General features: G+C 42.4%; 4 protein-coding genes across 6 annotated transcripts; 1 reads left to right on the top strand and 3 right to left on the bottom strand.

Annotated features, from left to right (window-relative positions):
* Nucleotides 1-1699: 1699 nt before the first annotated feature.
* Nucleotides 1700-14306, bottom strand: LOC112570068. 3 transcript variants are annotated; one of them, XM_025248275.1, is made up of 18 exons: nucleotides 14197-14306; nucleotides 13564-13755; nucleotides 13294-13338; nucleotides 12930-13037; nucleotides 12663-12701; nucleotides 12325-12399; nucleotides 11758-11882; nucleotides 11342-11499; nucleotides 10886-10995; nucleotides 10333-10443; nucleotides 10010-10096; nucleotides 9677-9767; nucleotides 9321-9459; nucleotides 8788-8986; nucleotides 8347-8509; nucleotides 7992-8089; nucleotides 7402-7461; nucleotides 1700-2452 (listed from the first exon to the last, which is right to left on the bottom strand). In XM_025248275.1, the coding sequence occupies exons 2-14, from the start codon at nucleotides 13732-13734 to the stop codon at nucleotides 8875-8877; spliced, it is 1371 nt and encodes a 456-aa protein (XP_025104060.1). In that variant the 5' UTR covers nucleotides 13735-13755; nucleotides 14197-14306; the 3' UTR covers nucleotides 1700-2452; nucleotides 7402-7461; nucleotides 7992-8089; nucleotides 8347-8509; nucleotides 8788-8874. The 3 variants fall into 3 exon arrangements, with proteins under 3 accessions (XP_025104060.1, XP_025104059.1, XP_025104062.1); XM_025248274.1 differs by having other exon boundaries at nucleotides 13564-13860; nucleotides 14197-14284; XM_025248277.1 differs by having other exon boundaries at nucleotides 11342-11493; nucleotides 13564-13860; nucleotides 14197-14284.
* Nucleotides 14307-15620: 1314 nt separating this feature from the next.
* Nucleotides 15621-18118, bottom strand: LOC112570349 (short-chain collagen C4-like). The gene is made up of 6 exons (XM_025248747.1): nucleotides 17948-18118; nucleotides 17623-17706; nucleotides 17360-17456; nucleotides 17053-17115; nucleotides 16631-16814; nucleotides 15621-16288 (listed from the first exon to the last, which is right to left on the bottom strand). Exons 1-6 carry the CDS (start codon nucleotides 18116-18118, stop codon nucleotides 16015-16017), a joined length of 873 nt encoding a protein of 290 aa, XP_025104532.1. The 3' UTR covers nucleotides 15621-16014.
* Nucleotides 18119-19188: 1070 nt separating this feature from the next.
* LOC112571167 (short-chain collagen C4-like) lies at nucleotides 19189-22657 on the top strand. The gene is made up of 6 exons (XM_025249986.1): nucleotides 19189-19560; nucleotides 19840-19928; nucleotides 20740-20846; nucleotides 21276-21338; nucleotides 21529-21712; nucleotides 22182-22657. The coding sequence occupies exons 1-6, from the start codon at nucleotides 19411-19413 to the stop codon at nucleotides 22450-22452; spliced, it is 864 nt and encodes a 287-aa protein (XP_025105771.1). The 5' UTR covers nucleotides 19189-19410; the 3' UTR covers nucleotides 22453-22657.
* A 193-nt stretch (nucleotides 22658-22850) lies between these two features.
* LOC112571165 lies at nucleotides 22851-27455 on the bottom strand. Its single transcript, XM_025249981.1, has one exon. The coding sequence runs from the start codon at nucleotides 25103-25105 to the stop codon at nucleotides 23753-23755; it is 1353 nt and encodes a 450-aa protein (XP_025105766.1). The 5' UTR covers nucleotides 25106-27455; the 3' UTR covers nucleotides 22851-23752.
* Between the last annotated feature and the right edge of the window lie 46 nt (nucleotides 27456-27501).

Here is a 27501-nt window from a genome sequence, read left to right as displayed (position 1 = left end):
TGCGCGCACTTGTGTGTGGTACTCTTGCATTTAGAGTGTGTGTGTGCGTGAGTGTGTGAAAAGGATGAAAGGAGAGAAGACAGGATGGAGGGAGCAAGAGGGGTGATTTCTGTCTGGAGGTGTAGAAGAAGAGTAAGTGGCGGTGATGACTTTCTGCGGCGGACATAAAACTGAGTTAGGTGGAAATAGCTTCAGAGAGGAGATAACTGCTCTCAGTTTTCACCACTTGACACCGGCAGGTCGTCAACATCACTAAGAGAGCAGACGAAAGAAAAAAGGCAAACAATCTACACACACGCATACATGCATACACATGCACAAGCCAGCGCGCTCACACATACACACATACACACATACACACATCCACGCGCATGCGCAGACACACACACACACGGTGTGCCATAAAATTTTGTTTACTCTGAATCCTAGATGCAGGTCACTCTACCCACAATGTCTGTCACAACAGCCCCGTACCAAGCCTCCAGCACATTTCACGGAGGAAGAGAGAAAAGCACAGAGAAAGAAAGAGAGAGCTGCGCGAGCATGGTGGATAGAGAGAAAGAGAGAAAGTGGATTAGAAAGGAAGCAAAATAGAATATGACGGCGGCTTTTGTCTGCAACCCAGTCACCTGAAATCATCGTTTCCCGCACGTGCTGGGTCGCTAATGACGTCAGAGCCTGCACATGTTATCTAAATAGACTTCCAATGCCTCGCAAATGGCACGCGGAAATTTTATGAAAATGGTTTTGTTTTGGTTTTCTTTTTTTTAAATGAAGAAGAGAAGGTTTTGAGATGAGATTATTATTGCTAGCTCAACATTTTTGTGAATGGCTGGCAATTGCTAGAAATATTAAATGAGTGAAGGTAAAAGCTTTTGTGAAGCAAAGTGAGCATCTCGCTGGCAAGTCAGTCGATCCTTTGTTGGTCCTCTGGCTTCCAAGTTTAAAAAGAGCGTTTTAATAATAATAATAATAATAATAATAATAATAATAATAATAATAATAATAATAATAAACAATGAAACGAATACTGATCTGAATTCTACCCAATGCGTTTTTTTCTCTCTCTCCAGTTAAGTTACAGTTAAAGTGATGCACAGATGATGCAGCTGGTGTAATTTTTACACACACACACATATATATATATAATTTACCTTAAAAATATTTCTGATTTCGAAACTGTAAATAAACTATTTATTTTGAAAGCTATGGGTTTTGGTGTCTGACACTGAGATTCGAACTCAACTTGGGCCGTCGGCCCATGTGCGGAAAAGAAATAATCCAGAGGTTTGTAAATAAATTGGGTTTTGTATTTTTTCGGAGCGGGATCTTGCTGACTTCACAAGTTGAGTGAGGAGAAGGGTATGGGGAAAGAATATCCCAAAGAATAGTTAGAAGAAATCTTTGTTTCAGACAATGACAACCGCTTTCATGGAGCGAATCCTGTTAAAACTCACATTAACGCAACTGCACCATTGCAGCTCGGGTACACTACCCGTAAAAAAAAGAAGCAAGGCACAGAAAAAGCAAATACGATGCTATTTTCTAGAATCTCCGCTGGTGTTTACCTCGGGTTTATCTTCTCTATCTCATTCCGCGCTTCTACTCCTTCTATCTTTTCCTTCCTATGACGAGAGCTCCACGGAGTGCAAACAGCTGTGAATAGATTGTTTGTTTTAATTTTCTTTTAAACTTGATCTTTTTTTTTTTTTTTTTTTTTTTGTCCTTTAAGGCAGGTGACTGGCCTCTCATATGTTTCGCGGGTGCTTTATTTATTTATTCTCTTTTAGACTTTCTTTCGACTACTGTGGTTGAAAGCAAGGAATATTTTGATAGGTGCACACAAGAGGAACTGTCCAAGATGGCGCTTGAAGGCGAAGTTGTCCTACTTGTTGAAGGCCGCTTTTTTTCCCTCAGTTAACCGTCAGCCTCGTTATAGTGCAAGGAATTCGTATGTAAAACATTCAAAAACGTCGAACACATGTTTCGGAAACTCGGGAACATAAAACGAATCAGAATGTTCTCTTTCTCACTCACGCGGAAAATTTTTATTTAATTTAAGCTGGCACTGAACACCGGGCCTTCAGCTTGATGCCTGTTGCGTTGTATTCAAGGAGGCACCACACTAAAAAAAAGGTTTATTTATTTTAAAAATAAGATTACATTGAGTTGGCTTGGTTTAGTTTAGGTTTGGAGTCGGATTCCATCTCGGAGATGTGTCGCTGTTACCTGGATCACTTGTCAGTTATTTCTTGTCCTAACAACAATGTTTCTCTTTGCTCACCCGCGGTGAGTTCCGTGTGAACCAGCGAAACTGATGCTGACGAACTGGTCTGTTTCTCAGAGCAGGTCTTGTCGAGATGGCTGAATGTCTTCTCCGACCTCACTGTTTACATTCCCACCTGCTGTTCCATCTGGATCTCTGTTTATTTCACAGCCAATCGCTTGTGGCCTACAAAAAAAGGAAAGAAGAAAAAGAAAATGACAGTATAACTTGCATCTGCCAAAGCTGTTGTCAGCGGTTGTTATTCAAGGTTTACAACTCCTGATTGCTATTAATTATGCAGTTATGATGTATTGTCCGAGATAGTTATCTCCCTTTCGCCTAACTGCCAAGATGGCGACTGCTGTCCGTCACTTATCGTCTTTGTCCGTTAATCTGCGTCAAGTTTTGTGTCTGATATTCATCGGTGCATCTGGTGCGCGATATGTTATGTTCCCGGGTTGATTTCTGTGTTTGTGGCACTTTGGCTCTGTTTTTGCCCAGTTTATTTTTATTGCCACAGCTGCGCCATCTTGCCATTACTTAGATTGTAGATTGTAGCAGTGTCCATTTCTACGACTTTTTTCTTTTTCTGCAACTGCTCCAAAGAGTTTTGAGGATGAGGTGTCACAACAAGGTCTGTGCGCAGTTAAAACAGGTCTGACATGGCTTGACATTGTGAGACTTTGTGATACTTTGTGCAAGCTAAGCTTACAATGATCGTTAGTGTGATGCTCTTACAAGATGTGTGCTGATGGAACACGCAATGAACTCTTTGCTTTGAAACCAGCTTCCATCATCATCCATCATCACCCATCCATCATCCATCCAATCATCATCCACCCTCCATCCTCCATCAATCCATCCTCCATCCATGCTCCATCAATCCATCCTCCATCCATGCTCCATCAATCATCATCCATCATCATCAAGCGCAACTTTTATTTTTATTATACGCAATCCACTATGATATAGTCGTCCATCTAAAGTCCATAATATTCTCAGTCCTGAAGAAGTCTCTGCAAAATCCATAAGCTATCCAGTCTATATCATGCATTGTTTATATGACACGTAGTCTTACTTAGTCTAATTTTGTTATGTTTGCTTGTCCTTTCGTTTTCAGACATGGTGCTTTCTGTTTGTCGAGTGCTGCTGATTTTAAATATTTACGATACGGCAGCACCCTAGCGACCTGTCTCGTTGTACCAGTTCGGCCAGTTCTGCCCAGTGCCAGCCCCTTGAGTACCAACTGTGGGACTAAGTCCAAGGTTTACGACATACAGCAAGCTTTATGGCATCCCCGGGAGCTCGCTCCTGACACTAACGGGGGCCGCGAATGTAAAACTAACACTCAAGTCCAGAAGAAGATGAACTATCGCCAAGTTCTTCCTGACATTACTCCCCATCCCCACCGCCACCACCTCCGAACCCCTTTTCTCCCATCCCAAGTTTGTGGAGGAACGAAATTCCCCGGGCGGAGTATTTATTTCCTGCTGAAGAGACACCCAGCCCTCCATTCCGGACCTTACGCATACACGCACGAGGTGCAAAGAAATTCGAGAAGTCGTTCGACCATCGTCAACCTCGTAAACTACAAAAGCACAGCGAGTCTCGGAGCCAGACGCCGAGCAATGGACTGGTTCAAATCTTTGTAGGGTGAGTGAAGGTGGGGCGGGGCAGGAGAGTTGGCGACAGGATGGAGAGCCCCGTGATGACGCCAGTGTCGAGGGCGCACGTGCATGCATGGCGTCAGACCTGTCCCGGCAGACAATGCGAAGATCTACGGACTGAGAGCAAGCGGCTCTACAGAGATGGGTAGAGCGACCGCCCCTAGGGACATGGGTATTGGGGAGAGTGGCTGTTGAGTGCGGCTCTGCTAACATCTTAGTCAGCAAATGTCTGCGGAAGTTGGGGGTTCGAGAAGTGAGAACCTGATGAATACGAGGAAGGTGGGTGGGAGGTGAGAAAGAAAGGCAGATAGGATAAAATTTTATCTGCCTTCCTTCTCACCCCCGTCTCACCCACTCACATTTAATGGCAGATCATGGCTTTTACTGGGTGAACATAGCACATCTCAGAAACGCCCTGCAGTCTGCAGACTCCCTATTTCCTGGAGTCTATAAACATCCGGCAAGGTGATTACACAAGAACATTGCGATTCATAAAACTTTGCAGAATTAAGATTCATCAAGATCAAAAATCAGAAGAAAATGAAAAGATTTTTTAGAGCACGACAGCTTACATGCGCGCAATCTGACGAAAGCCAAAATAATTTTGTTTGTTTGGCTTGGAAAGGACTAGCTTCTTTAAAATTTGTTTCATTGCATACAGTCCTCTGATCCTACAAGGTGTGCTGACGAGTTAATTAAAGGGGTGTAAAATGCCGAGCCTGGAAGCAAGAAAATATTTATGCCAGTCGTAGCTCTGCAGTTAAAATGCATTTTGATAGGGAAGGAGAGGAAATTGTTTGAGAGGAAAAGAGGGAAGAAGATCTGAATTCTGATTCTAGAAAGACCTTCCAACTCTCCTCTGATGCCAAAATTTCAAAAGGTAAAAAATTCTCGCATGGAGTCTGGTCATATGGTCTTTTTTCTGCTTAGAGATTTCTACATAAAACAGAGTTAAACCTACACTCTGGTGTTTCTTTCTGAACATGTATACATTACTTTCGGTCATTTCTGCTCTGAGGAAGAGATGGTATTCCAGAAGCCCTGTGGCTTGTTCCACTTCTGCTCTTTCCCAGAACTATACTGTTGAAAGTGTTCTCGTCGAACAGTTTCAGTTTACGAACAGGAATATCTTGCCCAGGATGTCAGTGCATTCGGGGTTAAAAGTTCTTTTTCCCCTAATGAAGCCTTGTTGCTAAATCTTGGCTAACCTTTGCAATGAGATTAGCTCAGTGGTTAAGCCATAGATGGTAAAAAAAAGGTACGTTCCATACGTTGTTTCATAAGTCATTAAAAAAAAAAAAGCTCAAAACGAAGGAATGTTTAGGGATTCTGACTGATCAATGAGAAGCTCTTTTCGAAATGTAAAAATTTTCGTCAGCGACGACTAACCTAATTTAAAACCATCTAGGCATCTAGGGCAACCTATGCTTGACTTTTCGTAGCAATTTGCGCAGCCATATATCTAAACTAAGCACCTACAAACCTATCCCCCACCACCACCATCACCACCACTCCATCCGGGGGAAGAAAAACGTTATTAACGCTAACAAAAGAGCAACAGACCGCAACCATTGACCAGCGAAGTGGCTCCATTCACAGGCTAGTAACTGGAACGCAATGGTTCCGGAAATAGAACTCGATGTGAGTGAGGGCGGCTCATTGACTTCCATTTCGGAATATTGCTCTCTGCTCTTCGGGGGAGGGGTTGGTGTTGGTGGTTGGGCGGATAGAAGTCTCTCCCTCCCTTCTTCCCTGCCTTTCTCCAGGCGCCCATTCAGTCGTGGTTAAGAGATGCAGACTCCATTCTCGCGACGATCTCGTGGTTTCTCATTATGTCATTCAAAAGTCAGCGATGACAAGGTATTCGTGTCTCAGCGTTCCATATAGTAATAATAAGAGCAATAACAACAAAAATGAGAGAACCTTGTGAAGCGGAGTTTAAAGTGCTGTGAAGGAAGACTATAAACGAACAGTTAACAAATTACACGACAAAACAACAACACATGAGCGTCATCAGAATGATGACATGTTGGTAAATATAAATAAAAGTAATGAACAGATGAAAACTAGGAATTGAGAAGTGAGCGGCGGAGTTCGATAAGTAGATACGTGTTCAATCAAATAAGCTTAATAAGGAAGTTCAGTAAAAAAAAAAAAAATTAAGTAAGGAAGTCGCATGAAATAAGCTCAATATGTAAGTTTAATCAAATAAGCAAGAGTAGCGAGCGAAAGGTGGAAATACAAGAAAATAACAGAAGAGAGAACGAAGAAAGAGAGCATTTGTAACCAATGTTAAAGTCCCTCTTACTTTTGTTCCCATCTCTTTCTCCGTTCTCTTATCGCTTTTCACCGAGAAAATGGCGAGAGCTGGACATAAATATCATGATGATCTTAGCTAATGAGGGCTAAAGGGATGATGATGGGGAGGAGGAGGAGGAGGATTGATTTGGATAATGATGATGACGATGATGATGATGAGAGTAGGGACGACTGCTATGCCAGTGGCGTAGGAGATGCTTGGCCTTGGGAGGAGGGGATGGGGAAACTCCATGCTGACAGTAAACGACGTTTACATTCTTGGCTCCCTCTCTCCCCCACCTTCCCGGTTGCTGTATGTACGCTGAATATAACGACCACAACGGCAGAAACTGTGGACAGACTGGTGGGCGGGTATTCAGGCTAATTTCCTTGTGAGTTTGACGTCATCGCAGATGCGGTGTAGAGGTCACAGGTCATCTTTAGAATGCTGGCCTGCTCTCTCTTAAACGAAGTTTCCGAGGACATTGGGGAAGGAGGGATGAGAAGATATGCAGAAAACTTACACTTATATCAGAAACACACACATCGACCCACCCAACCCTTGCCCCCCTTTTTTTCCGGCGGATATAAAGAATACATTGTCGAGAGGCGTCCTCTTTAGCCACCCATGAATGGTCCTCAGTTTCCGAACCCAAGTCCTTACCCACCCACCCCCAACACACACAGAGCCCTCCACCCCTCGTCTTCCCTTGTACTTGACTAAGAGAATGTTAGCTGGCGAACGACGTCACAACTTGATCCATACAACCGCCCACGCCCGTGCGCGCCAATGGTGGAAAGGAAATCGATCAACGCCCTCTGGTGGCAGCAGGACGTGTGTGTGTTGGGGAGGGGGGGTAGGGGTAATGGTAGGGGGGGTGAGCTGGAAGGTCCGGCATCGAGCGAGCGAGCGCGAGAGTAGCCAGAGAGAGAGAGGGAATGGACGAGCAGAGAGCAGTGAATGAAGACAGGAAGTGCCACCTGCTGTCACGAGATGGTGGCTGTGCGCATGCGCGCTTGTACCAATTGACATCGCCACGCGGAAGATATTGAACAGAACGAAGGGTTGAGTTCAAAGGTTAGGAGAGTTGTAACTTAATGCGCACTTACCCTGAAAAAAAAACTTGTGCGTTAGAGAGATGATGGCGGAAAGGGGTGGGGGAAACTTACCTCCTATCATCGCTTCCGGCTTGATGAAATCATCCATTGATGTGGTAACGTAGTTATTTCCTGTGGAAGTAGATAGTAACATAACATATAATTATATAGATTTGTGTAACTGGTGACATTTTTTCCGAAATTCTTCTGATTTCATAATTGCTATCATTGTTGCATCCAATTTTAACAATAATTAGACACACATAAGCAGAATAAGACAGTTTATTCTAAAGAATAGAAGTATAACTTAAATTTAATTTAGTATTTTGAAACTGGTTTTGTTTTTGAATTGAAACTCCCGGAAAATGCTTTTCGGGTTTAAGTTTGCATTTTAAAAGGGAGCAACTGCTGTTTATACGCAAATAGGATCTCCCGAGTTACGTACCTCTAGAGGCCTCTAGGTGAACCTATAGATACAAGTTGAAGGACTTCAAACACACGTTATCGAATAGTTTACTCTAACAAAAATTTATATAGAACTGTCATGTGAGCATTGGAAATACAGACACATATTTGACAACAGTAAATAAGACCCTTAAATTAATCATACACAATTATACACTAAAGTAAAGTCGGCTTTCTACAATAATAATATTATATACCTCGAGAGTTGTCTGTGTGGAAGAAATGGGACTCAGCGAAAGGTTTTGCCAACAGCTTCTCATATTTCTCCACCGATCGCAGCTGATGGGCAGTAAGCCTAAAAGAGAAAAATATAACAAAATTCTTTTGGGTTGTATGAAGACCATCTTATTTTTATTTATTTATTTTTTGCTGTCTCCCTTTTCTTTCAACTTCATTCTTTAATTCCTCCGTCCTTCTTTCCTGTGTGTTTCCTCAAAATAAAGTTCCTGTAATAGTCAGATAAGATGGGTTCAGCTAATTGTTATTGTTCGTTGTCAGTGGGTTGGCAATATTTTGACAATTCATTCCTATGTGTCTAGCTATGAGTCTCACTTATTTCCAGTGGAGTAGTCGCTCTTCATAATGGAGGTGTAAAAGCCTTCGTTCTTGTCTTCCGAGGTGTTGGTGTCCCGACTGCCCGCCACATGATCGTCTTGGATGTTTGCGCTGTGCTTCAAATGAACGAAGTCCGCTTCTGGTTGGATTTCAACTTTGCCTAAACAGTTTATTCATTGATTTGATCATCATCGTTCATTATTTGAAAGTTATTCTTGGGTTTGGTTAGCCTCCAATGTCTACGGCAAGTGAAAGAAAATACATCTAGGACATATGAAAGACATGCGAAACCCAGAGGCCTGATATACATTAGAAACTAGACTGTGCAAAGTCATATAAACAAAGAGACAAAAAGGTAGGCAGGCAGACACACGCACACACTCACGTAGAAGCATGCATATGCACAAGCACATATTGAATGCGCACGCAAGGTCTTACCTGCAGGTCTTACATAATCGTCAGATTTCTCCCCTCCTTGGAATGTAACTGAGTTGTAAGAGTTGTAGTCGGGTGGATTGTAGCCCGCTACATAGTGAGTTGCCTTGGTGTCCAGGGTGCGCTCGCGACACAAGTCATTGCGACTGCGGCGACGGTCCAGGGCGTGAACTCCTCCAGCAAAGACACCCGAGTAGTTGTTCTGCGAACAGCACGTAATAGCTTCGTACATCACGTAATGAGCAAGTACAGTCACGTAGTAGTCTTGTACATCCCGTAATACGCAAGTACAGTCATGTAATACACTTTGTGTGCATCACGTAATGCGCAAGTACAGTGACGTAGTAGTCCCGTAATGCGTAAGTGTAGTCATGTAGTAGTCTTCTACATCAGTGCAGTCACCAAGATTACAGTGTAGTCACAGACATGAATGATATGTTTTGATCTTGTATGTATAGGTGTGTATGTATAAAACGAAATCCTCAGAGAGCATGTAAGCATGCGCGGTAATGGTTTTGTAATGATGAACCACTCACTGCTGTTTCGCTTTCTCTAGCAGTCTGGGAGTATGGCAGTGGTACTTTGGTATGCAGGAAAGGAACAGAAGCTTCAAATGATTGCTTCGTAGTGACGGCTGGTAGCTGGTTGGTGGCCTTTGGTAATCAGAATGAGACACTGGAAAAAGTCGACACAAAATAAAACTTTTAATCTGTGCAACACGTTGAACATAAACCCTCCCTTACACATATCTTCATGATGAGTATCTGTCTATCAGATCCAGATAGGAGCCTAGTAAATCTGACTAGGATTACGTGAAGGTCTTCAGTAGCTAGTTGAAATTCTAACCGTAGCAGTGACGTGTCCCATGACTGGCCCGTGGACATCGACTTACGTGACAACTGCCTGTCTTGCGCATGCCTGGACGTGTCACATGACAAGACGATGCTGTCGTTGGAGTTGCGAAGTCTGTTTTTCGAGATACCCTTTGGCGATGGAAAGAAAGAAAAAAGAATGTTTTATGAAAGTCCCTTTCGCTAACTTCTCTCTGTTCCTTTTCTTGTAGAAATTTTCTAACTTCTAAATTCAAAATTCGTTTATTTCATAATTCTTTGTATTTTTCGTTGCGTGACCAACCCAGTGATCTTTTTTTCCAAACACCAAAAAAAAAAAAATACAAAAAAAAACAAAAAAATAACAACAACAACAAAAACAAATGAATGCTCACAGACTGTTCAAGAGGCGTGGGCTTCATAAAGTGATGTCTATGTGACGTCTTCGGTAAGTTTCGGTATTCGTCGTCCTTCTGCAAAACCTGTTGACAAACATGAGTAGAGATGAGGCTGTTGACAGGTTGTCAAGTGTTGACACATGTAAGTCCAAGACTGAGCTGTTTATCGTGTAGGTACAAGATCAAGGGCTGATGATGCGAAAGTCTCTTGCTCCCACTCCCTCTTCTTTTCTCTCAGTTCCCGAGAATGCGTATTCGTGTGAAAAAAAAATACGGTAAAGATTGTGAACTTGCACGTGTGTGTGTGTGTGTTTTCTTACGTGCCCAGCGTCTGGTGGTGGATGTAACTTCGGCACAGAACGTGTCGCCATGGCTGACAACTCGTAGTCTTTGTCGTACATGGAACCATTTTGCTCTGAGTCAAATCCCAACTGTCAACCAGTTTTTCAAAACATTGATAAAGCAATATTAATATTTAAAAAATCTTTTTCGTCTACTTACAGCCTCGCACATCATTATATGAATAAAAATAATAGGGATTATTTTTTTTTGAAACATTTTAGACATCCCTCAAAAGGCTTAAGATGTTTTACTTTTATGTTTACGAAAAGCAGCAGGCCTGTCCTGGACAGCATGACTTAACAAGTCATTTACTTATTTATTGACATTTACTTATTTTTGATACAATAAACTGTTTATAGATTTACCATACCCTATGCATATATTGGTTTTGTTTAAAACACAGATATGCACACTCATCGCTGATCACTTCTGGCATGCATAGACGGTTTAAAGGCACTTGAAAAACCAATATCTTCAAAATGGTATCAGCGAATCATTACGAAGTTTAGTGAGAATTGAGATGCAGATTACCTGAAAGTGCGCACGTGTTTGCACCTGTCCACGCTGCGAGCCCAGAATTTCACCTTGTGGTGTGGTCCGAGGCGCGTAGTCGATCATGGATGTCGTATGCATGCCACCCGCTATCCACCCGAGATACCAACGAAACGAGTTAATTAGCTGTTACGCATACACCCATTCCCTATAAAATTATATCCTCGTCAACTGAATTAGCATTGTTTCCAGAGCTGAAAAACACTGATGCACCAATGGTGATTGATGGATAAGGATGGTGGATGATGATGACTGGACCAGTAGCGATACATCTGTAAACTGTAAAGTTGTGAAAAGATACATATGCTACGTACCTGTAAAGTCTACATACGCTGATCTTTCGAATTAAAATCAGGAGAGAAAGTTCCCGTGTCTGTGTAAATCAGAAGACATGTGTATAAGATGTGTATATTATTCAGGAAACGTGTTACATGCCCGTGTCGTTGAAGTCTCCAGGCCGGAAGATCGAGGAGGCCAGTTCCTGCTCTTTGAACTTACGCCTCGCGTCACCATCTGCCAAGGTGTGTGTTGTATACTCTGCTGACGTCACTTTCCCATACGCCCTCTTGATTTCGCTCACGTCACTGCTGTTGCTTACAAAAAAATGGACTATTTACAAACTTCACGCCTTTTGACTCTGTGTAGTTTGTACATCTGAATGTTGTTTACATTTCCTTCCGTCTGTGCTTTTGTAGATGGGAAAAATACATGCGTGCGTGCGTGAATTCGTTTAATTTTTTTTAAAGAGAAAGAACTAGAAGCACACTTTAGGCAAACTTAAATATTTAGTATGAAAGTAGATGTCAGTCAAGTAAAAGTGCGAGGGAAGAGAAGTCGACGAGATCAGTCACCTTTGCTGCTCGCACCCGAGTTGAAGCTGGGAGCCCCGCTGAACGTGAAAGCGGGTGGGGTCAAGAGGCAGCGCCATCTTGAAAGTGTTGACCTTCGGAAAGGTGGGTGCACTGCGTTCACGGTTCTGGTGTAAAGACGTTAGGAACAGAGAGAAATAGTCTTTACCCGTGTGTAGGGATATATATCTATATGTGCGTGATTTGTGCATGCGTTAATGTAAGTGCCATTTTCTCCATCGCTTTAATGATTGAATTCAATGGTTTGCCTGGGTGTTCATGTTTACACTTCGTCGGCAGACAATTGTGTGGGTAAACGTTTAAACATTCGACAGAACATACATGTTGACAACAAGTGATGAAACAAGTGACTGTATGTCTTTATGGTCACGTGCTATTCCCACTTTTTATCAGACATCCCCTGCATCCATCATCGCCCTATAAGGTAGTAATTTTTTCACCTGCTTGCATCCATGTGCCCACCCTTTTAATGACACTTGAAGGTGTACCCTTGTACTCAGTCTACCGGCATACTTTCATAATGAAATCTCTTTATAACTGTAACCATACCTGTAAGACAGAGAAGGTGCTGGTGTACTCCGAACTTCCAGACTGTCTTGCTGGGTTATCCCTTGGTGCAATGACCTTACCAAAATAGAAATTATTAATTTTGAATTCGATATAAAGACACATAATGCACATAATCAAACATATGACCAATACCGTTATGAAGTAACGCTTTAACCAATTACATTTTATCTTTATTTCGCAATTTGTAATGGTTTATAGTTTTTGAAGTCGTTTTGACTCCCAAACAGGAAGTGAAACTAAGATTATTAACATTAATTATTAGTTCTCTGAGGGCGCTCCATGGACTAAAGTATTCTTCAGTAGTGACAAAGACATACTGGCCAGTGGATGGTGGTGTCTGCATTTATTACTTTCGTCTGCAAGAAAAAAATTCAGGGTTCGTCACAAATTGAAAAAAACCAGCATTTTTTAAGCGTATGTACTACATAAGTAATGTTATTGCAGTCTTAATACATACAGACTTGAAGGTATCAATTATGTCAGATACACCAACATGTATCGGTGGCATTGTTGTTGACTGAGATGTTGTCGTGTTGTTTGTATGTGGGGTGTGTGTAAGACATCACAAATGTTTTGGTGTGCACCTTTGTGGTCGGCTTCATGTCGAAGTCGCCTCTAGTGACGCTCTCTCTGTAGGCGCTGGGTGGAACAAAGTCGCCGCTGTCATTGCCCAGCTTGAAGTGATGATCGTGCTGCACGATAACAAACTCTCGAAAATAAATAATAAACAAACTTACGATGGTAGTCATTTTCGACCTTCCAGTTCTGTCGTAGAATAAGCCAGCAGCAACAATGACACGAACTGTAACAGATATGACAAGAAAAAGAACAAAAAGGGAGATAAGTGTTGTACAAGAAGGGAGATAATGCTTTGGGCAAGAAAAGGAGATTTTTGAAAGAGCGTTGCAACTACAAAACACTTCAGTGGCGAAAGGGGTGGCTACTCACCTGCCTCATGCTGAAGGTGGGGACACTCCTGTCCAGCTTCTGGCCCTGTCAAACGTGAGGACAGAAGGAGGGCTGAGCTAGTCACGACTCTCTACATGATGTCAGTTACTTTAACTGCCTACTACCTTGACCTCACTTGTTCTACATATCTACGTAATACACCGATCATTTCTAATTTCTTCCTTGTCCTTTTTATGTTTTTTTCTTTCTTTAAGAAACATACATAGGCTTACATGACTGCACACACACACGCACGCACACTCCGCTTACAGGGAAGGCAATGTGCCAGGCGGCATCCCGAAGATGGTGATGCGTCAAGTTGTAGTCGTCGTCCCGCAGCACGTGGCTCTGCTGTAGTCTGGCCTGCAGCTCCAGGGCCTGTCGTCGCTGGGTGCGGTCAGGTCCGTACAGCTGCACTGGACCTCGCCACGTCACCGCCATGACAGTGGGTTAGCCGCGAGTCTAAATGGACGTGGGTTTATTTTTCTTTTCAGTATTTGCCTCAATTTCTATATTTCTTCATCATGAATGTGAGCGTCTGAGCAGATTCGAACCAGTGAATCGGATCTGTTAAAAGTCAGTTTAACTTGAATAGCGTTGACGCTGCACGTGAGTTCTGAGGTCAGTTCCTGCTTAACTAGTTGGCACTTCCTATGGTGTTTAAAGCAGTAGTTAATTGACTTTCGTAATTATGTATACTAAATATCAGTAACAATCAGTGATAAGCTTGATATTTCCCCGTTTCACAGATCGAAGTCAAAGCAATGCTCCCATCGCTGAAAATAGACGTTGCTATCAATCTATGAATGACGGCTATAAAACAAATATTTAAAATCATTTTTTTCCAAGTATACGATAAACATAGATACACCTATGAGAAATAAATGAGAAATTACTGCATACCTGCCAACTGCAGTGCAGTTTGACTGAGGGCTGTCGTGGAAGGCAGACGTTCGTGCTGAGTGTCGCTGGGACTTGGACTCGTGCCTCTGACCTCTGACCTTGTTGCTATTTACTGGCGCGTGTAATCTCCAGGCCCCACAGTAAGAGGGGGGCAAAGGGGGACGAAGCGAGGGATAGGCTGCAAGGTTACGCGGAATAAATTGTTAGGGTCAGATTAAGAGTTCGAGATTAAATCTTGCTTTTGTTGTGAGAACGTCATCGGAAGACCAACTTCTGTTTGTTCACAAAAAAATATTAAAAAAAAAGAGAAGAAATAAAATAATAGAAAGAACAAAAGGAAGACACAAAAATAAAGGAATATAGAATTAAGGAGAAATAAAACAAAAATGAGGCTAATCACTCATCTCAGGAGGTATGAGACTGCTGATAGATAAGCTTGTTTTTGTTTGTTGTTGGTTGTTTGGGTTTGTTTATTGATTGGTTTTATGTTTGTTTGTTTATCTTTTCGGGGGGGGGGTATTTTGTATTTTATTTTGTTTCGTTATTGTTGTGTTGTATTTTGTTTTGCTTTTTGTCTACGATATGTATCCTTCAGGTCTACAATGTCGAGAATCGACAGGTACTGACTCAACTCCCACCCTTCCACCAACTTACTCAAATTCGGAGACGTGGGTGGGAGGCCGTGTGTTATCCAACGGCGGGAGGTCATTCAGGTTCACACGACCAAGAACCGTGCGGCATTATCGCTATGATCTTCAAATTAACTTGTCGGTGAACTCCTTTGTTCGCCGGCGGCTGCACAACCCTCATCGGATTCGTTGCATGAATCGTGTCGGCTTTGTTACATAGATGACACACCTGATTGCATCAAGATGCAAGCGTTTTTGTAAGAGTTTTCCAGGGTTTTCCAGGTAAGAGCACAAATCCATACAGTTATTGTTTCGACACAGACGCACATGTTTGTAATCAGAAATGAATCAATGTCATTAGTGTGGAAGGAGGGAGGCAATGTCTCACGAAACAAAACGAAGAAGTAAGCTGTCATTGTGTACTAGTGATGTTACAGATTTCATGATGGAGATTTCAAGTTTACCGCAGTATATGGGGTACCAGGCATCGCCACGGTTGGTGTCTGCTAAATCATCTACCTTTGTTCTATCGCTTTATTTGAAGTGACACGACGACAGAAAATGTTCAACGGAGGCAAGTTTCGAGTGAAAAGGGAGGTAAATCTGCTGCACTGCCAGCCATCGAGAAGCCGCTTGTTTCCCTTTTTCTCATCGCTGCTTCCCTCCTGCCTGTCTTTTACTGTCGGATGGGATACTCTCGGCTGATGAATAATTTTAAAAGTTCCTGTCCTCTGGTTTTAGATCATGCTGTCACCAAGCATGACAATATGAGACAGTGAGCAGAAACGTTAAAGGTCTAGTGAGGTGTATTTCTTTAATTTTTAAATGACTGTTGAAGTTCAGTACAAAACATTTTTTTTAATCTTCCACACATTTTGTACCATAGTAATATATATATATGACTCTCGTCACACTTGATATTAAGTGATTACATATGGATAGATAGGATCATCAGTCACTTAGAAAATCCAGTGAGAGGATGACACTACAATCTTACTTCACTTATAACCTTATGCAAGAAAAATACTTTCAAATACGTGAAATAAGGGAGAATTCAGAATCCAGACAAGCTGAATACCAGTTTTCATTTTTCTTTTTTTCCTTGCTCTTCATAACTACTGTGTAAAGCGTTCAATGAATTCCATTTTCTCATTCCGTTTGAAGCATTGATGTCGGTCATGAGGCCGAGCTATTTGGAGCAGACGACACAGGTGAGAATCTTCTCGTTCTGGTATGGTGGGCAGGGCAGACTACCGCACATGGATATCGTGTAATAGAGGCGCTGACTGTCAAGCCCCTGTCCTCCCCCTGCTCGCACCTCCATACTGTCGTCGATGCAGACGTAGTCGGAGGATGCCTTGTAGTCCCCGTACCCTGCCATCACGTGACCTGTGTACTCCTTCGTCCACGTAGGCGGACAGACATTGGTAGCCGGTATCATGATGGTGGTCGCATGTTCTGACCTGATGAGAGCGTGAGGGGAATTATTACTGTTGATGTGCATCAGCATTATTATTCTCTAAGTCATCGACAGGTCAAGTGACTAACATCAATACCAGTGTCGTTCATTAACAATCCTCTTCCTAATAAGGAAATAACATCTGAAGACCCACCATAACGATCATTGCGGTAGTCGTTGTTGATGAGTTTAAGAAGAACAAAAAATATGTAGCCTCCTCTACCAGAACAAGACTAACAAACTGAACAGACCAGAGAACTTAAAAAGGTACTATACAATCATCATCGTCATCGTCGTCGTCATCATCATTATCAACGTCCTCAATAAAGGAAATAGTTGAAAATACCTGCACACTGCACAAACGGCATCCGAGAAATGTTTAGGGTCAGGACACACATGGTACTCCACCCCGTATACAGTGGACGGGCCGCATGAGGTTCGCTGCAGGTCATCGTACACAGGGTTCGAAGGCAGACACAAGAGGTTCGATCCTGACCCTGTGTGAGTCCAGAGCGGTCCACCAGCGTATCCTGCAACATTGAAAATACATACCATGATGTTGCTGTTGAGTTTGAGGACTACATCTACTCTTAAAACCAAAGTTAGGTTTAATTCGCATCCCACCTACCCACCCAACGAGGTCAACGGGTTAACCAGCTTAGACAACCAGAATAGATGAAGGGACTGACAATGCATCACATAGTACAGTGTAGTTCAGCAGATAATATGATGCTATCAATGGAAGGAGGAACACAAGTAGTGACTCACCCCAGTAAACTCTTTCTGATGTCGGTGGACATGTGGAGTTTCCCCATCGTGTAAAAACAGACCCTGAACAACAGAATGGCGAGATATTGAGTCTCCTCATAAATGGGATGGAAACAATAAATCGGGGAGGATAAAAGAAACTAGAAGAAAATATTCGAATATTTTATCAATTGCATGAATAAAATGTTTTTAATTATGGAAAGTATAAAACCCGGCTTAAAAGCTAATATGGACTCGGGGAGAGGGGGTGTACAAAAGTAAACAAACAAAGAATATTACAGAAGCCTGCCCCCAGTTCGGTTCTTACCTGTCAGCCTCCTTCCCGACTCTACACTGGACCGTAGAGCAGCGACATCATTCGCCAGAGAACTCAGTCTCTCCTTCAGGATGATTACTTTCGTCCTCTACAGAGTCGTTGTCTGTACACCTAAGCCCAGAATAGGTATATAAATACATGACAACAAAACAAAGTCCTTTTTTCCAGATTTTTTCTTTTTTTTGAGAATCTATTTCACTCACACAAACAGACTCGCACGCACGTGACCCGGAGTTGACATTGTACCTCAGTACTTTCTGTACTGCCTCCAAATTGTTGGCCGCTTTCTCCAAGAGAAGTAAACTTTCTTGTTCTTTTTCGTTTCCGTTTCGAAGAAGCTGAAAATGAAATTAAAGATAACTGTTTTAAATTAAAGATAATTGTTTCTACATGAACAAGGGCCGTCAATGGCAGTGGATAGTGTCAGAATTGAGAAATACCAGTACTCAAGGCAGCCAGCCTTATGTTTGAACGGGTTAGTCGGGTTAGCCGACAGTGGAGGGTTCAGTGGCTTCTGCCCGCATGCACACTTCAGTTTAGAAAAAAAAAACGAGAAGAAGTCAGTAAGGTAGCGGTTACCTGCAAAAGTTGACGAACTTGGTCGTCAATGAAGTCAAATCTTTCATGGTAACTGTTTGGTCTCCACTTCTGTTCGGTATTTCCAGAACTACCTTCGAGATATCCAGGGGTGAACTGAGTACAGACGCAGATTATAAAGCAGATGAACATCCCAATGCTTTGTAAAGACATCTTTGTTTTTGACTGCTAGAGATCCAGTCATCTGCTACATACAGGGAAAGCAAACGATGTACTGTCAAATTAACTGTGCTGCAAGGCAGTAAATAGGATCGACAGCTTCAACAACAGAACCGGATGTCCTGAAGAAGGGCCGTGCTCATCTTGTATACAACACATCTCTCGTTTCCTGTCCCTAAGAACAACAATTCTGTACTTGTGTCATGGAGGTTCGAGTGTATCAAATATAGGTCTCGTCACTTGTCTCTCTCGTCTCCGGCAAGCTGTTCTTTCTTTACAAGGATCTGGTGCTTGTTTGTATTTACAGGGTGTTTTCCCGTGATACAGCCTTTGTTGCTGACGATGTAAACATTGCACCACCCCCATACATACTCGCACTTTTAATCTCTCTCTGTCTTACTCTGACATACCCTCACCCTTGTTCCCCGGACTGCTGCTAGCGACAAAAGTAGCAAGGGGACATTTATACAACCCGATAACAATTATTCAAAGCATTTAAAGTGCTTGTGTGAAATCAGTGACACCCTCCATCTCACACAAAGTGGATTTAGGAAACAGTGTAATACATATTCGACACATACCAGTTCTGTAACAACACATCTCTCAAATATTGGAGATGCATAAGGAGCTGTTGCTGATCGCAGACCTTCCCAAAAGTGTGAAAGATCTCAAGTTTATGCAAAACTTGTGAAAAACAAAAACAAAAAAAGTTGAGAGGTGTCAAACCTTTACTCACAGAACCACATTGACTTGGCTGCCTGTTAATTTTCGTCCTCAGTTCCAGATTGCCTCTAGACATGTTGATGGCTTTCTTCCGACTTCCCTTTACTGCTTCTGTTACCTACCAGCCCATTTGTTGTCTTATGTAGTGTACATCTTTTATTTTTTGTGAGGCAGTGTTCATGGAGTAAAGTTGTATAAGAGCGTATTATTATAATTACAACAACAACAACAACAGCAACAACAACAAGATGGCGTCTTTCTAGGAGAAATAACGGAACTAAACTTCCAACATCCCCTAACACGCGCTGTCTTTTGGCAAATGTGTTTGTCGTATTGAGAGACATCATCTTGAAGAAGTTGAACACGAAATTACCAATGGTTATAAAAGAAGAAAAATAGTTTTTAAATCATTGTACCTGCTGCCATTTGTCCCTTAGATACTGTTATCTTGGACCAGTGTGTTTTGCTTGCAAGAGATTGCGAGAGGCTGGTATGAGGGAGTTCCTACACTGTTTGCTATCTAAGAGAAGAGACACCATCTACTGGTGGGGAAGTTTTTCACCATGTTTGGCCTGGAGGCAAGAGGAGCAAAATGGTTTCTGTTACTATCATTTGCATTGACTGGAGTTCATTCTTCACAAGTAGAGGAGGATAACTGCGGCTGCAGAGAAAAATTGAAGGAGCTAGAGAGCCAGATGAAAACTGTTTTAGAGGTTTGTTGGTAGTGCGCGATATTGTATTCTTTAATCATTTAAATCTTCTTTTATATTATTTAATTACTTAAACTGTCTCGAGAAAAATCCATTCTTACTTACTTACATAATAATGCGGTGACTTGGTGAAGCCTAGTACCCTGGTTAGATCACAATATGAGGCTATTGGATTTTGATAGCTACATGTCTAGGGTTGCTTTATATCCAGTTGTTTTGAACTTGATACTGTTCTCGTGATTAACACTAAATTCACAGTATACAATTCAACATTTGTTTCAGGTTTTGGCTTTAAAAAGCCACGAAAACCCTGAAAAAGGAGAAACAGAGCAATTAAGCCAGAAGATGAAGGACGACGATAGAAGACCCAGGTATCTATGTGTAATTAAATTTGACTCGTGAAAAAAAGACAAGACAACAGTTTTGTAGGAGAGTTGTGCTGGTTACGTGTTTATTTACAACTCCTACAATTTCAACATGTATGTGGTGAATAGTTAGAATTCTCTTTACCTTCCCGCTACTGTGGTAAAATAGCTGATGACGGGATCACTCGGTATTAAAATAAATCTCAAGATCTCAGATAAAATTTAAAGACCCTGAGACCTTGTTGCTGTGAAATGTAACTGGTTTAGCGTAACAAGAGAACGGCGTGCATTAGCCAAAGTATCCTAAATTCTATTTTCACTTGCACGAAATAAAACTTTTCGAAAAGAAACGAGATCAACATGCGGTGCATCGGGTGGCTTATCAGTGACGTCACTGCGTGCATCGAGCACGCGCGAGGGCAGACTGATAACACGTAGATGATACGGCAACACGAAAGGAACAATCATTCGTGTATAAGGGAGTGTGTTCTTTGGTTTGGTTGTGTGTGTAAAAGAGATAGAGTTTTGGTGGGTATCTACACAAGGGGTGGGCAAAGTTTTCTTTTTTTGCAAAGTTATTCAAAATTTTAAGCTATGCTGCGGGCTGGTAAAATACCAAAAGCCCACAGTTGACTACACAAAAAAACTTAGGGATAATGGACAGTGTTATAACTAAAAGTAGCAAGGGCTGGCATCTTTGCACTGTACATCATAATTTAAAATTTTTTTAATGTACATGATGTACATGTAGATGCACATTTTGATGACACTTTGCCGCAGTATGTTTTATTTTAGCAAAACTCTCTGTCTATGACAGGTCAGATGACTTTGGAGTGTTGGAGCCTGTCGTTCAAGGACTCAGTCGGACAGTCCTTGACCTCACAGGGCAGATCAGGGTACTGCAAGATGAGCAGAAGCATAAAGGTGGGGTGACAAGGACTGTAGGCGGCTATGATTCCTGCGAACAAAAAGTATTACTAAAGGCTATATGAAGCAAAAATCCTATTTTGCTTACCACCATCGTAAATAAAACAGTTATTGTCTACTTCCTTATCTATGCATCTATTTACCTAAATATCGATGTATGTGTGTACGTAAATACGTAAGAGAGATGAAGAGGCAGTTTACAAGTGAGTAGTGAATGTTTTTTTGCTTTGTTAAAACTCATCTCTGGCCAACAAATTTCCCCCCTTGTCTCTGCCAACATGTGTGAGCACGCGTTTACCTGTTTGTCTGCTCTGTAGTGCGACTTGTGTCCCTTTGTATGTATGTACGTGTTTATCCTTTATATGCAATGCATTGTTTACATGCAAATCCTCCGCGTGTGTTTCATGTGCCTGGCTGCTCATCCAGGATCTGTGTTTGTCCGCTGGGGCCACAACCAGTGTCCACAAAACACAGACCTTCTCTACTCAGGTTTGCAATTGATCACGAATAAATTTATTTTGTCTACATGAAGGATAATAAGATTGAATGTTTGCATCAGTCCTTGTCACTGTATCTGCAATAAGTGAATTTTGTGTAATTATTATTTTTTTTTTTTTGGCAGCATCTTTCCCAAACTATTATCACACCGAGTAATTTGTAGTTTTTGTGGTCTGTTAAGGCTCAATGGGTGGGCCTTTGTGGTCAGACCATGGTTCAGGTTCGAACTTGCTTTGCCTCCCATCTAACCCTGTATTCGATAATATGAAGAGGACAGTCTGTGGACCATCCACCATCTATGGGTCTGAGTACGAGGTGTGTCCAGATCCTCATCAGGATATGGACATCGTGTGTGCGGTCTGCAGGTAAGTGTGATATAGATACGAATGTCTGATACTAGTTTAAAGCATAACAAGAAGTCTTGAGTAATACTAGAGGTCTGATCTACGTCTGTGATCTTTTTGAAAGTTTAATTAACAACGAACTATTAAATAATCTGAATTTTCTAAGAATTTCAAAATGATTAAAGGACAATTGTTGTAGCTTAGCTCGCTTAATCCTATCTGCTTCTTTATCTTATCAGTTTAAAAAAACGCGGCTAAAAAGTAGAATAAGGGAAGAACAGAAGAAGTATAAATAACATAAGAATGTGTAAAGGGTTTAGCAAAAGGAAACTTTTGTGGCTGTAGCTGGAGTGAATTACACAGGAAGTGTGTTTTTGTTGCGATTCTATGGTATAAAAATCGCACACGGAATGCTGGGAAGACTGCTACACGTGTTCACAAGCACGCTATATAATAGTCTCTAATTGGTGTAGTTTGCTGGTCGTTTCAGATCCTCCAGTCTGACGATCATGATTCCAGCGACCAACGCCTGTCCTCCCGACTGGTCAGTTCTGTACTCGGGTCACGTGATGGCAGGCTACGGGGGCTACGCTGCCTCCACAGACTACGTCTGTGTGGACAAGGATCCACAGGACCGACCGGGTGGAGAGGCCAATATGGATGGCCAGCGTCTGTACTACACTGTGGCCAAGTGTGGCAGCCTCCCGTGTCCCCCCTATCAGGATGGCGTGATTCTGTCCTGTGTGGTTTGTTCCGCATGAAAGTCACAACAGTTCCCTGTTCCTTAGTATTTTTTAATATATATCGATAGATATTTCTCACTGACACGGGGCATTTGGTACAGTTTCAGCTGTGTGTGAACGAAGACAGTTTGTGTGAGATTATCCTGATCGTAAATAAATAAATGGCGGCGTTTGTCACGTTTTAAAAGGGATTGAAAACGAGATGATCGTATGCGAAATTATATTTCACTTCCATTCATGTAAATAATTTATATACTAGTTCTTCAACTGTTTTTTCCTTACTATGTCATACATGTCTAGAGATTGTGCTACAATAATCAGTGGGTTGTATCATACTGTCAAATGACCTGCTAAACAGATTGAAAACAACCTTTCCTCCAAAATAAAATTATCATTTTCAATACCAAAACATTTCAGTCGAGAAATGTAGCATACGTGCGATATTATATCATGAAACTGGACAGGTAGGAAAATAATCGCACGAAAAGAGAGCAATTTTATTCAAACTTGGTATTGTCAAAAGCAAGTTAGGAAACTTGATACTTGCATGCTAAAAGTTGTTCGCATTTCTAGTTGTTATCTTATCAACAGCAATAGATGGTGGCTCAATCTTATAAAAGGAAAAAAAACCCCACTGAACTAGGAAAGTAATCTGACAGGTCAATAAAATATCAATCAAGTCTTATCAACAGTGAGGAGATCAGCTTTTTTTTAAAGAGAGAAAATCCGACAGGTATCCGCTATTTATTTCACATGGTATTTTCTTACTGCGATATTTCACAACTCCAATGTGGTCGTCCCGTAGTTATAAATCACAGATGTCTAACCAGATTCACTTATCAATTTATGTTTATTTCTTAACCCTTTATTATTAGTGGTTTCAGTGACTAACCATTTTTTCGAAGTCATTTTCCTAATGTGGACCATGTGCAAAAATTATTTTGTGCAAAGAATGTTTTTACAAAAAAATCTCTGTAAACACATTAACTGTACAAATTTAAGATTAACCTAAAAATATACCAGAAATATGTATACTGTCTTTCATTTTTTATAATCAATAGGTCAAGCATTTCTCTTTTGTTTCTGAAGCCCTGTCGTTCTCTCTCATCTAAAATATCATCCATACCTGAAGATGACTAGATGCCTCTGTTACACCCTTCACAAACGATAAGCTTGCTGAACAAACCTTTCTAATGTTGTAAGTGGACGAGGAAGAGAAAAAAAATCACGTTTACCTCCTGAGAATGATTTTGCACTAACCAGTTGATTTGAATTCCAAATATATAAATATAATTCATACTTTTGTCCTTTAGTTCAATCACTCAAGAGGCTTCAGTCTGACCGGGTTTTTCAGGCGCTTGTAGGGAGTCGGCTGGCCGTAGTTGGTGTTCCAAGATGGTGGACGCTGCAGGGAGTGGACCAGCTTCTTGTGCAAGGTCCCCAGACGGAGCTGCTCCTCCTTATCCAACCGTCTCCGACGATTAAATTCTGGAGCATCAGCAGGAGGGTCGTCCACTGAGCGGTACCTGCGCATGCCTGGCTCGGCCTGTTCCTGTGCCAGCCGATGGTGAGGTCTGCATGCCGTCAGCTGCATCCAGTCGCGCCAGGAATGGGTAGACGTGTCCGGGTGGAAGCCAAGGCTGTGGTAGGTGTAAGGCTGAACACAGGGAAAGTGCGTGCACTTGTGGTTGGGAGTGATGGCGTATGGACAGGCATCCGGCACCATTTTGTCAGGATCGTTAACGTCCGTTGTGTCCTGCTCGGAGGGAGGACGACCAGTGTCTGGTCCAGGTCCAGAAAAAGCTCCTCCCACTGTCGGAAAGCAGTTGATGTGTGGGGGCAAAAACACGTCTGTGCTTATGTCACTTTCGGAAGACACATTGCCTGCTTGGACCTGTTCTCTCAAGTTCAGTCCCCACGTCGTTGCTGTTAGTTTTCTGGATTTTCCACATTGTTTTCTTGTTGCTAGAAATGAAGGTAAGCTGTTTTCATAGTCCTTGTCTGTATGGCATGGAAATGACTTTTGCACTTCTGTTGACAAATTTTTCTGAAGCCAGCTGCCTTTTCCTAGCGGATGTAGAACAGGAAGCAAGTTTGTTTTCTTTGGGATAAGGTTCCCACGAAGGAACTCGCCAGTTTGATTAGGAAGACGGATGCTGCTGCCGTCATGTCGGTCACATAAAGAAGCTGCTGCAGCCTTGACATTGTCTCTACCTGGTGAAACATGTATTTGCGTGCTTCCGTCATCGTTGGACAACCGTCTCTGCGAGAAACAGTCCATGCTGACGTCATCATGATGACTTCGACTCACGAAGAATCTCGCTCCAGTCGAGATCGTGTCGGTCTCGGAAGATTCAGACGACCTGCGTCTCGTTGAGGTTGTTGTCGCTGCCGGGTAGCGAGATGCTTGCTGACCCGCGTTCAGACGTGCAGGACTGGGAGGCTCCCTCATGTCCGTCAACTCGTCCCGCAGGCGGCGCAACTCGCGGTCTCGCTCGCTCTCCAACGACGCCATGTTCCGCTCGATGCCGCGAACTTCCAGCGCCAAGCGCCGCCTCTGAACCGCATTCCGCCGCCGCACCTTCATGGTGGACGAGTGGTCCATCTGTCGAGGAACACGCAAGGGCGCACGGTGGGTCCCTGCCACTGAAACGAGGCAGAACGCGTGCATCTCCAGGTGTGAACGAGCTAAAACTCTTGGCCCACCGTTGATATAAACCACAAAAAATTCCCTAGGTCTTGCTGTAGATGTGTCCGCCGGTAACGAAAGCAGACTAACCCCTTTTTTCCACGGCAAAGTCGATTGTGCCAGTCGGTGAACAAAGGTGTGGATAAAACGCCAGGTAATCACAACATTTATTTCCCACGTCACTTGGCACCGTATCACGGGGCTTAGCAAGTCGCATAATTTAGCGGGCAGCTTGTACCTGAGCGTCTAAGAAACCGTTAAAAGCGCCAATGCCCTGCCTTTTTTTTAAGCCCTTCTTATGGGGCCTGAAAATAAAGTGTGCATGGCTAGTCAAACCACTTTGTCTTTTCCGTATCCGTGAAACAGTTGTACGACACCTGTAAAACTTGGGAGTCGTGTTTGTTTTGTTGTTGTTTTTTTTCACTCTTCTTTTCGTAACAAGCACAAAAAGAGTCAAAAGAAATTAAACTGATGGAGTATGGAAACAATGTTGACGTATAACTCGTTTGTTCAGAGTGAATTTCTTAACCCACCCACCCCACCAAACGAAATTATTAGCTACAGTATATCATGTCACCAATAGACTATTAGTGACACAAGAAATTTATCCACTTGATTTTCGCGCCGGGTTGCTACCGTGGTCAGGTGGAAGTGCTACCGTGAAAATATCTGCTGTGAAAGTGAGCTTCTGAACACGGTTGAGTAAAGACTGGACGGGTAGACCTTGGGGAGGCAGGGTATTTTATTTTGTAGGGTGCCGCGTGGAGATAAAACGTGACGATTGAATAAACCGCGATCGAGCCCAACCATCCACAGCAGTACACAAGAGTTCCATATTCCCCAGGTTTCATAAACAACAACATAAGTAATCGATGTACGGTCGAGCTAGCGCAAAATCTGCATCGTTTCATCTGGGGAGGACTATAGTGGGGAAAGTCGGTGGAAGGGAGTTGGGGAGCGAGACAAGCTTCGTTATTACCATTTGTTGGTACAAGCGCCCAGTGTTGCTGCCCTGGCTTTTGATTTCTCGTTAATTTTCCCTTTTGTGTCAGGTGCAGCTGTGGTGAGGGTGACGAGTGCTCGAGTTGCTCACCCCTAAGTGATTTAGCTGCGAGTTATTTTGGTGCCATGATCGAATGTTTCGTGCCCGATCTCATTGTGTTTACTAGATTGCTGACCAAGTATTTGTAAATGCCTTTTAGTGTTCGTCAGATCGGTTGTGTGACACGACTGCATTTTAATCCACGGTTATGTTGACTAAACATGTAGGTATAAAGATCCACCATGGCGTTTAATGTTACACTTTAGAGGTAAAGTTGGGCTGGTGGTGGTTGGGGGGATGGTTTGAGGGGAAGGGGCGCAAAAGACGGCGTTAGATGTTTTGTATGTTATTTCCTCCTGAGTAGCAAAGGATTGCACATCATAACTTAGAGGTAGTTGGGGATTGAGTTTTTTATGGTTCAGGCTTCTGCTTACGCAAAAAATTGCGTACAGTACGCATTAAAAGTTCGGAGGACCCCTTCAATTTTCGTCAATGGGGTCCCCTCCAAAGTGGGGCGAAGAACAGGGACCCCTTAAAAATCTGAAGGGGTCCCTGGGACCCCAAAGAATTTAGCCTTAGCAGAAGCCCTGAATGGTAATATAAGCAAAACATATCCATAGGTAAGCATTCAGATTATTTATTATTTACATCAATAAATAAAAATAACATTACACCAGGTTCTGGCACCACTAGAATAAGTTCCTTTCATCCACAATCAGTATATTCTTGAGGTATATTATCACCCACAGTATCACCCACAGTATCACCCATAGTATCACCCACAGAAATAAACATTTTATGGCAGTGACCTTAAAATTCCCAGCAACATTGTCAAACTCTGACCTTAAAATGCATAAATACTACTACAGTTAGTGATATGCATCAAAGTTTATGTCCTTGTGGTTATGTGCTATTATTTATCCTATACACACAAATCATTCAGTTGGTGAACAGAGACAGTCTTAACTGTCAGAGACAACTATATAACATTTACTAGCTATTAAAAAAAACTAAGAAACCATTAAGACAGCCCTTATGAAAAACCAACCAGCCCAAAGAACATATAAAGATAAAATAATGTTCAAGATACACCAACCAGACATTGTGATGCATGGACAATAGAATAAAAGATCCAAACAAATCACACGTTTCTAATTAGCTTACCCAGGCCTGACGAGAGGGGGGGACAGGGGGTCTAGTGTACCCGGGCCCGCGGCTGTCAAGGGGGCCCGGCCTTGGTCAGTGGATTTTTTTTTCTTCTTCTCCTTTTCTTTTTCTTTTAAAGAAAGGTCTTAGGACAGAACACCCAAGCATTACACATGCAGAAGTTGAGTTT

Source organism: Pomacea canaliculata, linkage group LG8 (assembly GCF_003073045.1).
Source record: "Pomacea canaliculata isolate SZHN2017 linkage group LG8, ASM307304v1, whole genome shotgun sequence".
Taxonomy (NCBI): domain Eukaryota; kingdom Metazoa; phylum Mollusca; class Gastropoda; order Architaenioglossa; family Ampullariidae; genus Pomacea; species Pomacea canaliculata.
This window is presented reverse-complemented; position numbering and strand designations above follow the sequence as displayed.

Coding starts and splice junctions, on each gene's coding strand:
- LOC112571165 (XM_025249981.1), bottom strand. CDS start 25,105: ATGCACGCGTTCTGCCTCGTTTCAGTGGCAGGGACCCACCGTGCGCCC.
- LOC112571167 (XM_025249986.1), top strand. CDS start 19,411: ATGTTTGGCCTGGAGGCAAGAGGAGCAAAATGGTTTCTGTTACTATCA. Junction 20,847..21,275: donor AGATGAGCAGAAGCATAAAG/GTGGGGTGACAA, acceptor CTGCTCATCCAG/GATCTGTGTTTGTCCGCTGG. Junction 21,339..21,528: donor CACAGACCTTCTCTACTCAG/GTTTGCAATTGA, acceptor TGGTCTGTTAAG/GCTCAATGGGTGGGCCTTTG.
- LOC112570349 (XM_025248747.1), bottom strand. CDS start 18,118: ATGTCTTTACAAAGCATTGGGATGTTCATCTGCTTTATAATCTGCGTC. Junction 17,707..17,947: donor AAGTTCGTCAACTTTTGCAG/GTAACCGCTACC, acceptor TTTCATTTTCAG/CTTCTTCGAAACGGAAACGA. Junction 17,457..17,622: donor ATTTGGAGGCAGTACAGAAA/GTACTGAGGTAC, acceptor ACGACTCTGTAG/AGGACGAAAGTAATCATCCT.
- LOC112570068 (XM_025248275.1), bottom strand. CDS start 13,734: ATGGCGGTGACGTGGCGAGGTCCAGTGCAGCTGTACGGACCTGACCGC. Junction 13,038..13,293: donor CCACCTTCAGCATGAGGCAG/GTGAGTAGCCAC, acceptor GTTATCGTGCAG/CACGATCATCACTTCAAGCT. Junction 10,444..10,885: donor AAACACGTGCGCACTTTCAG/GTAATCTGCATC, acceptor ACTGGTTGACAG/TTGGGATTTGACTCAGAGCA.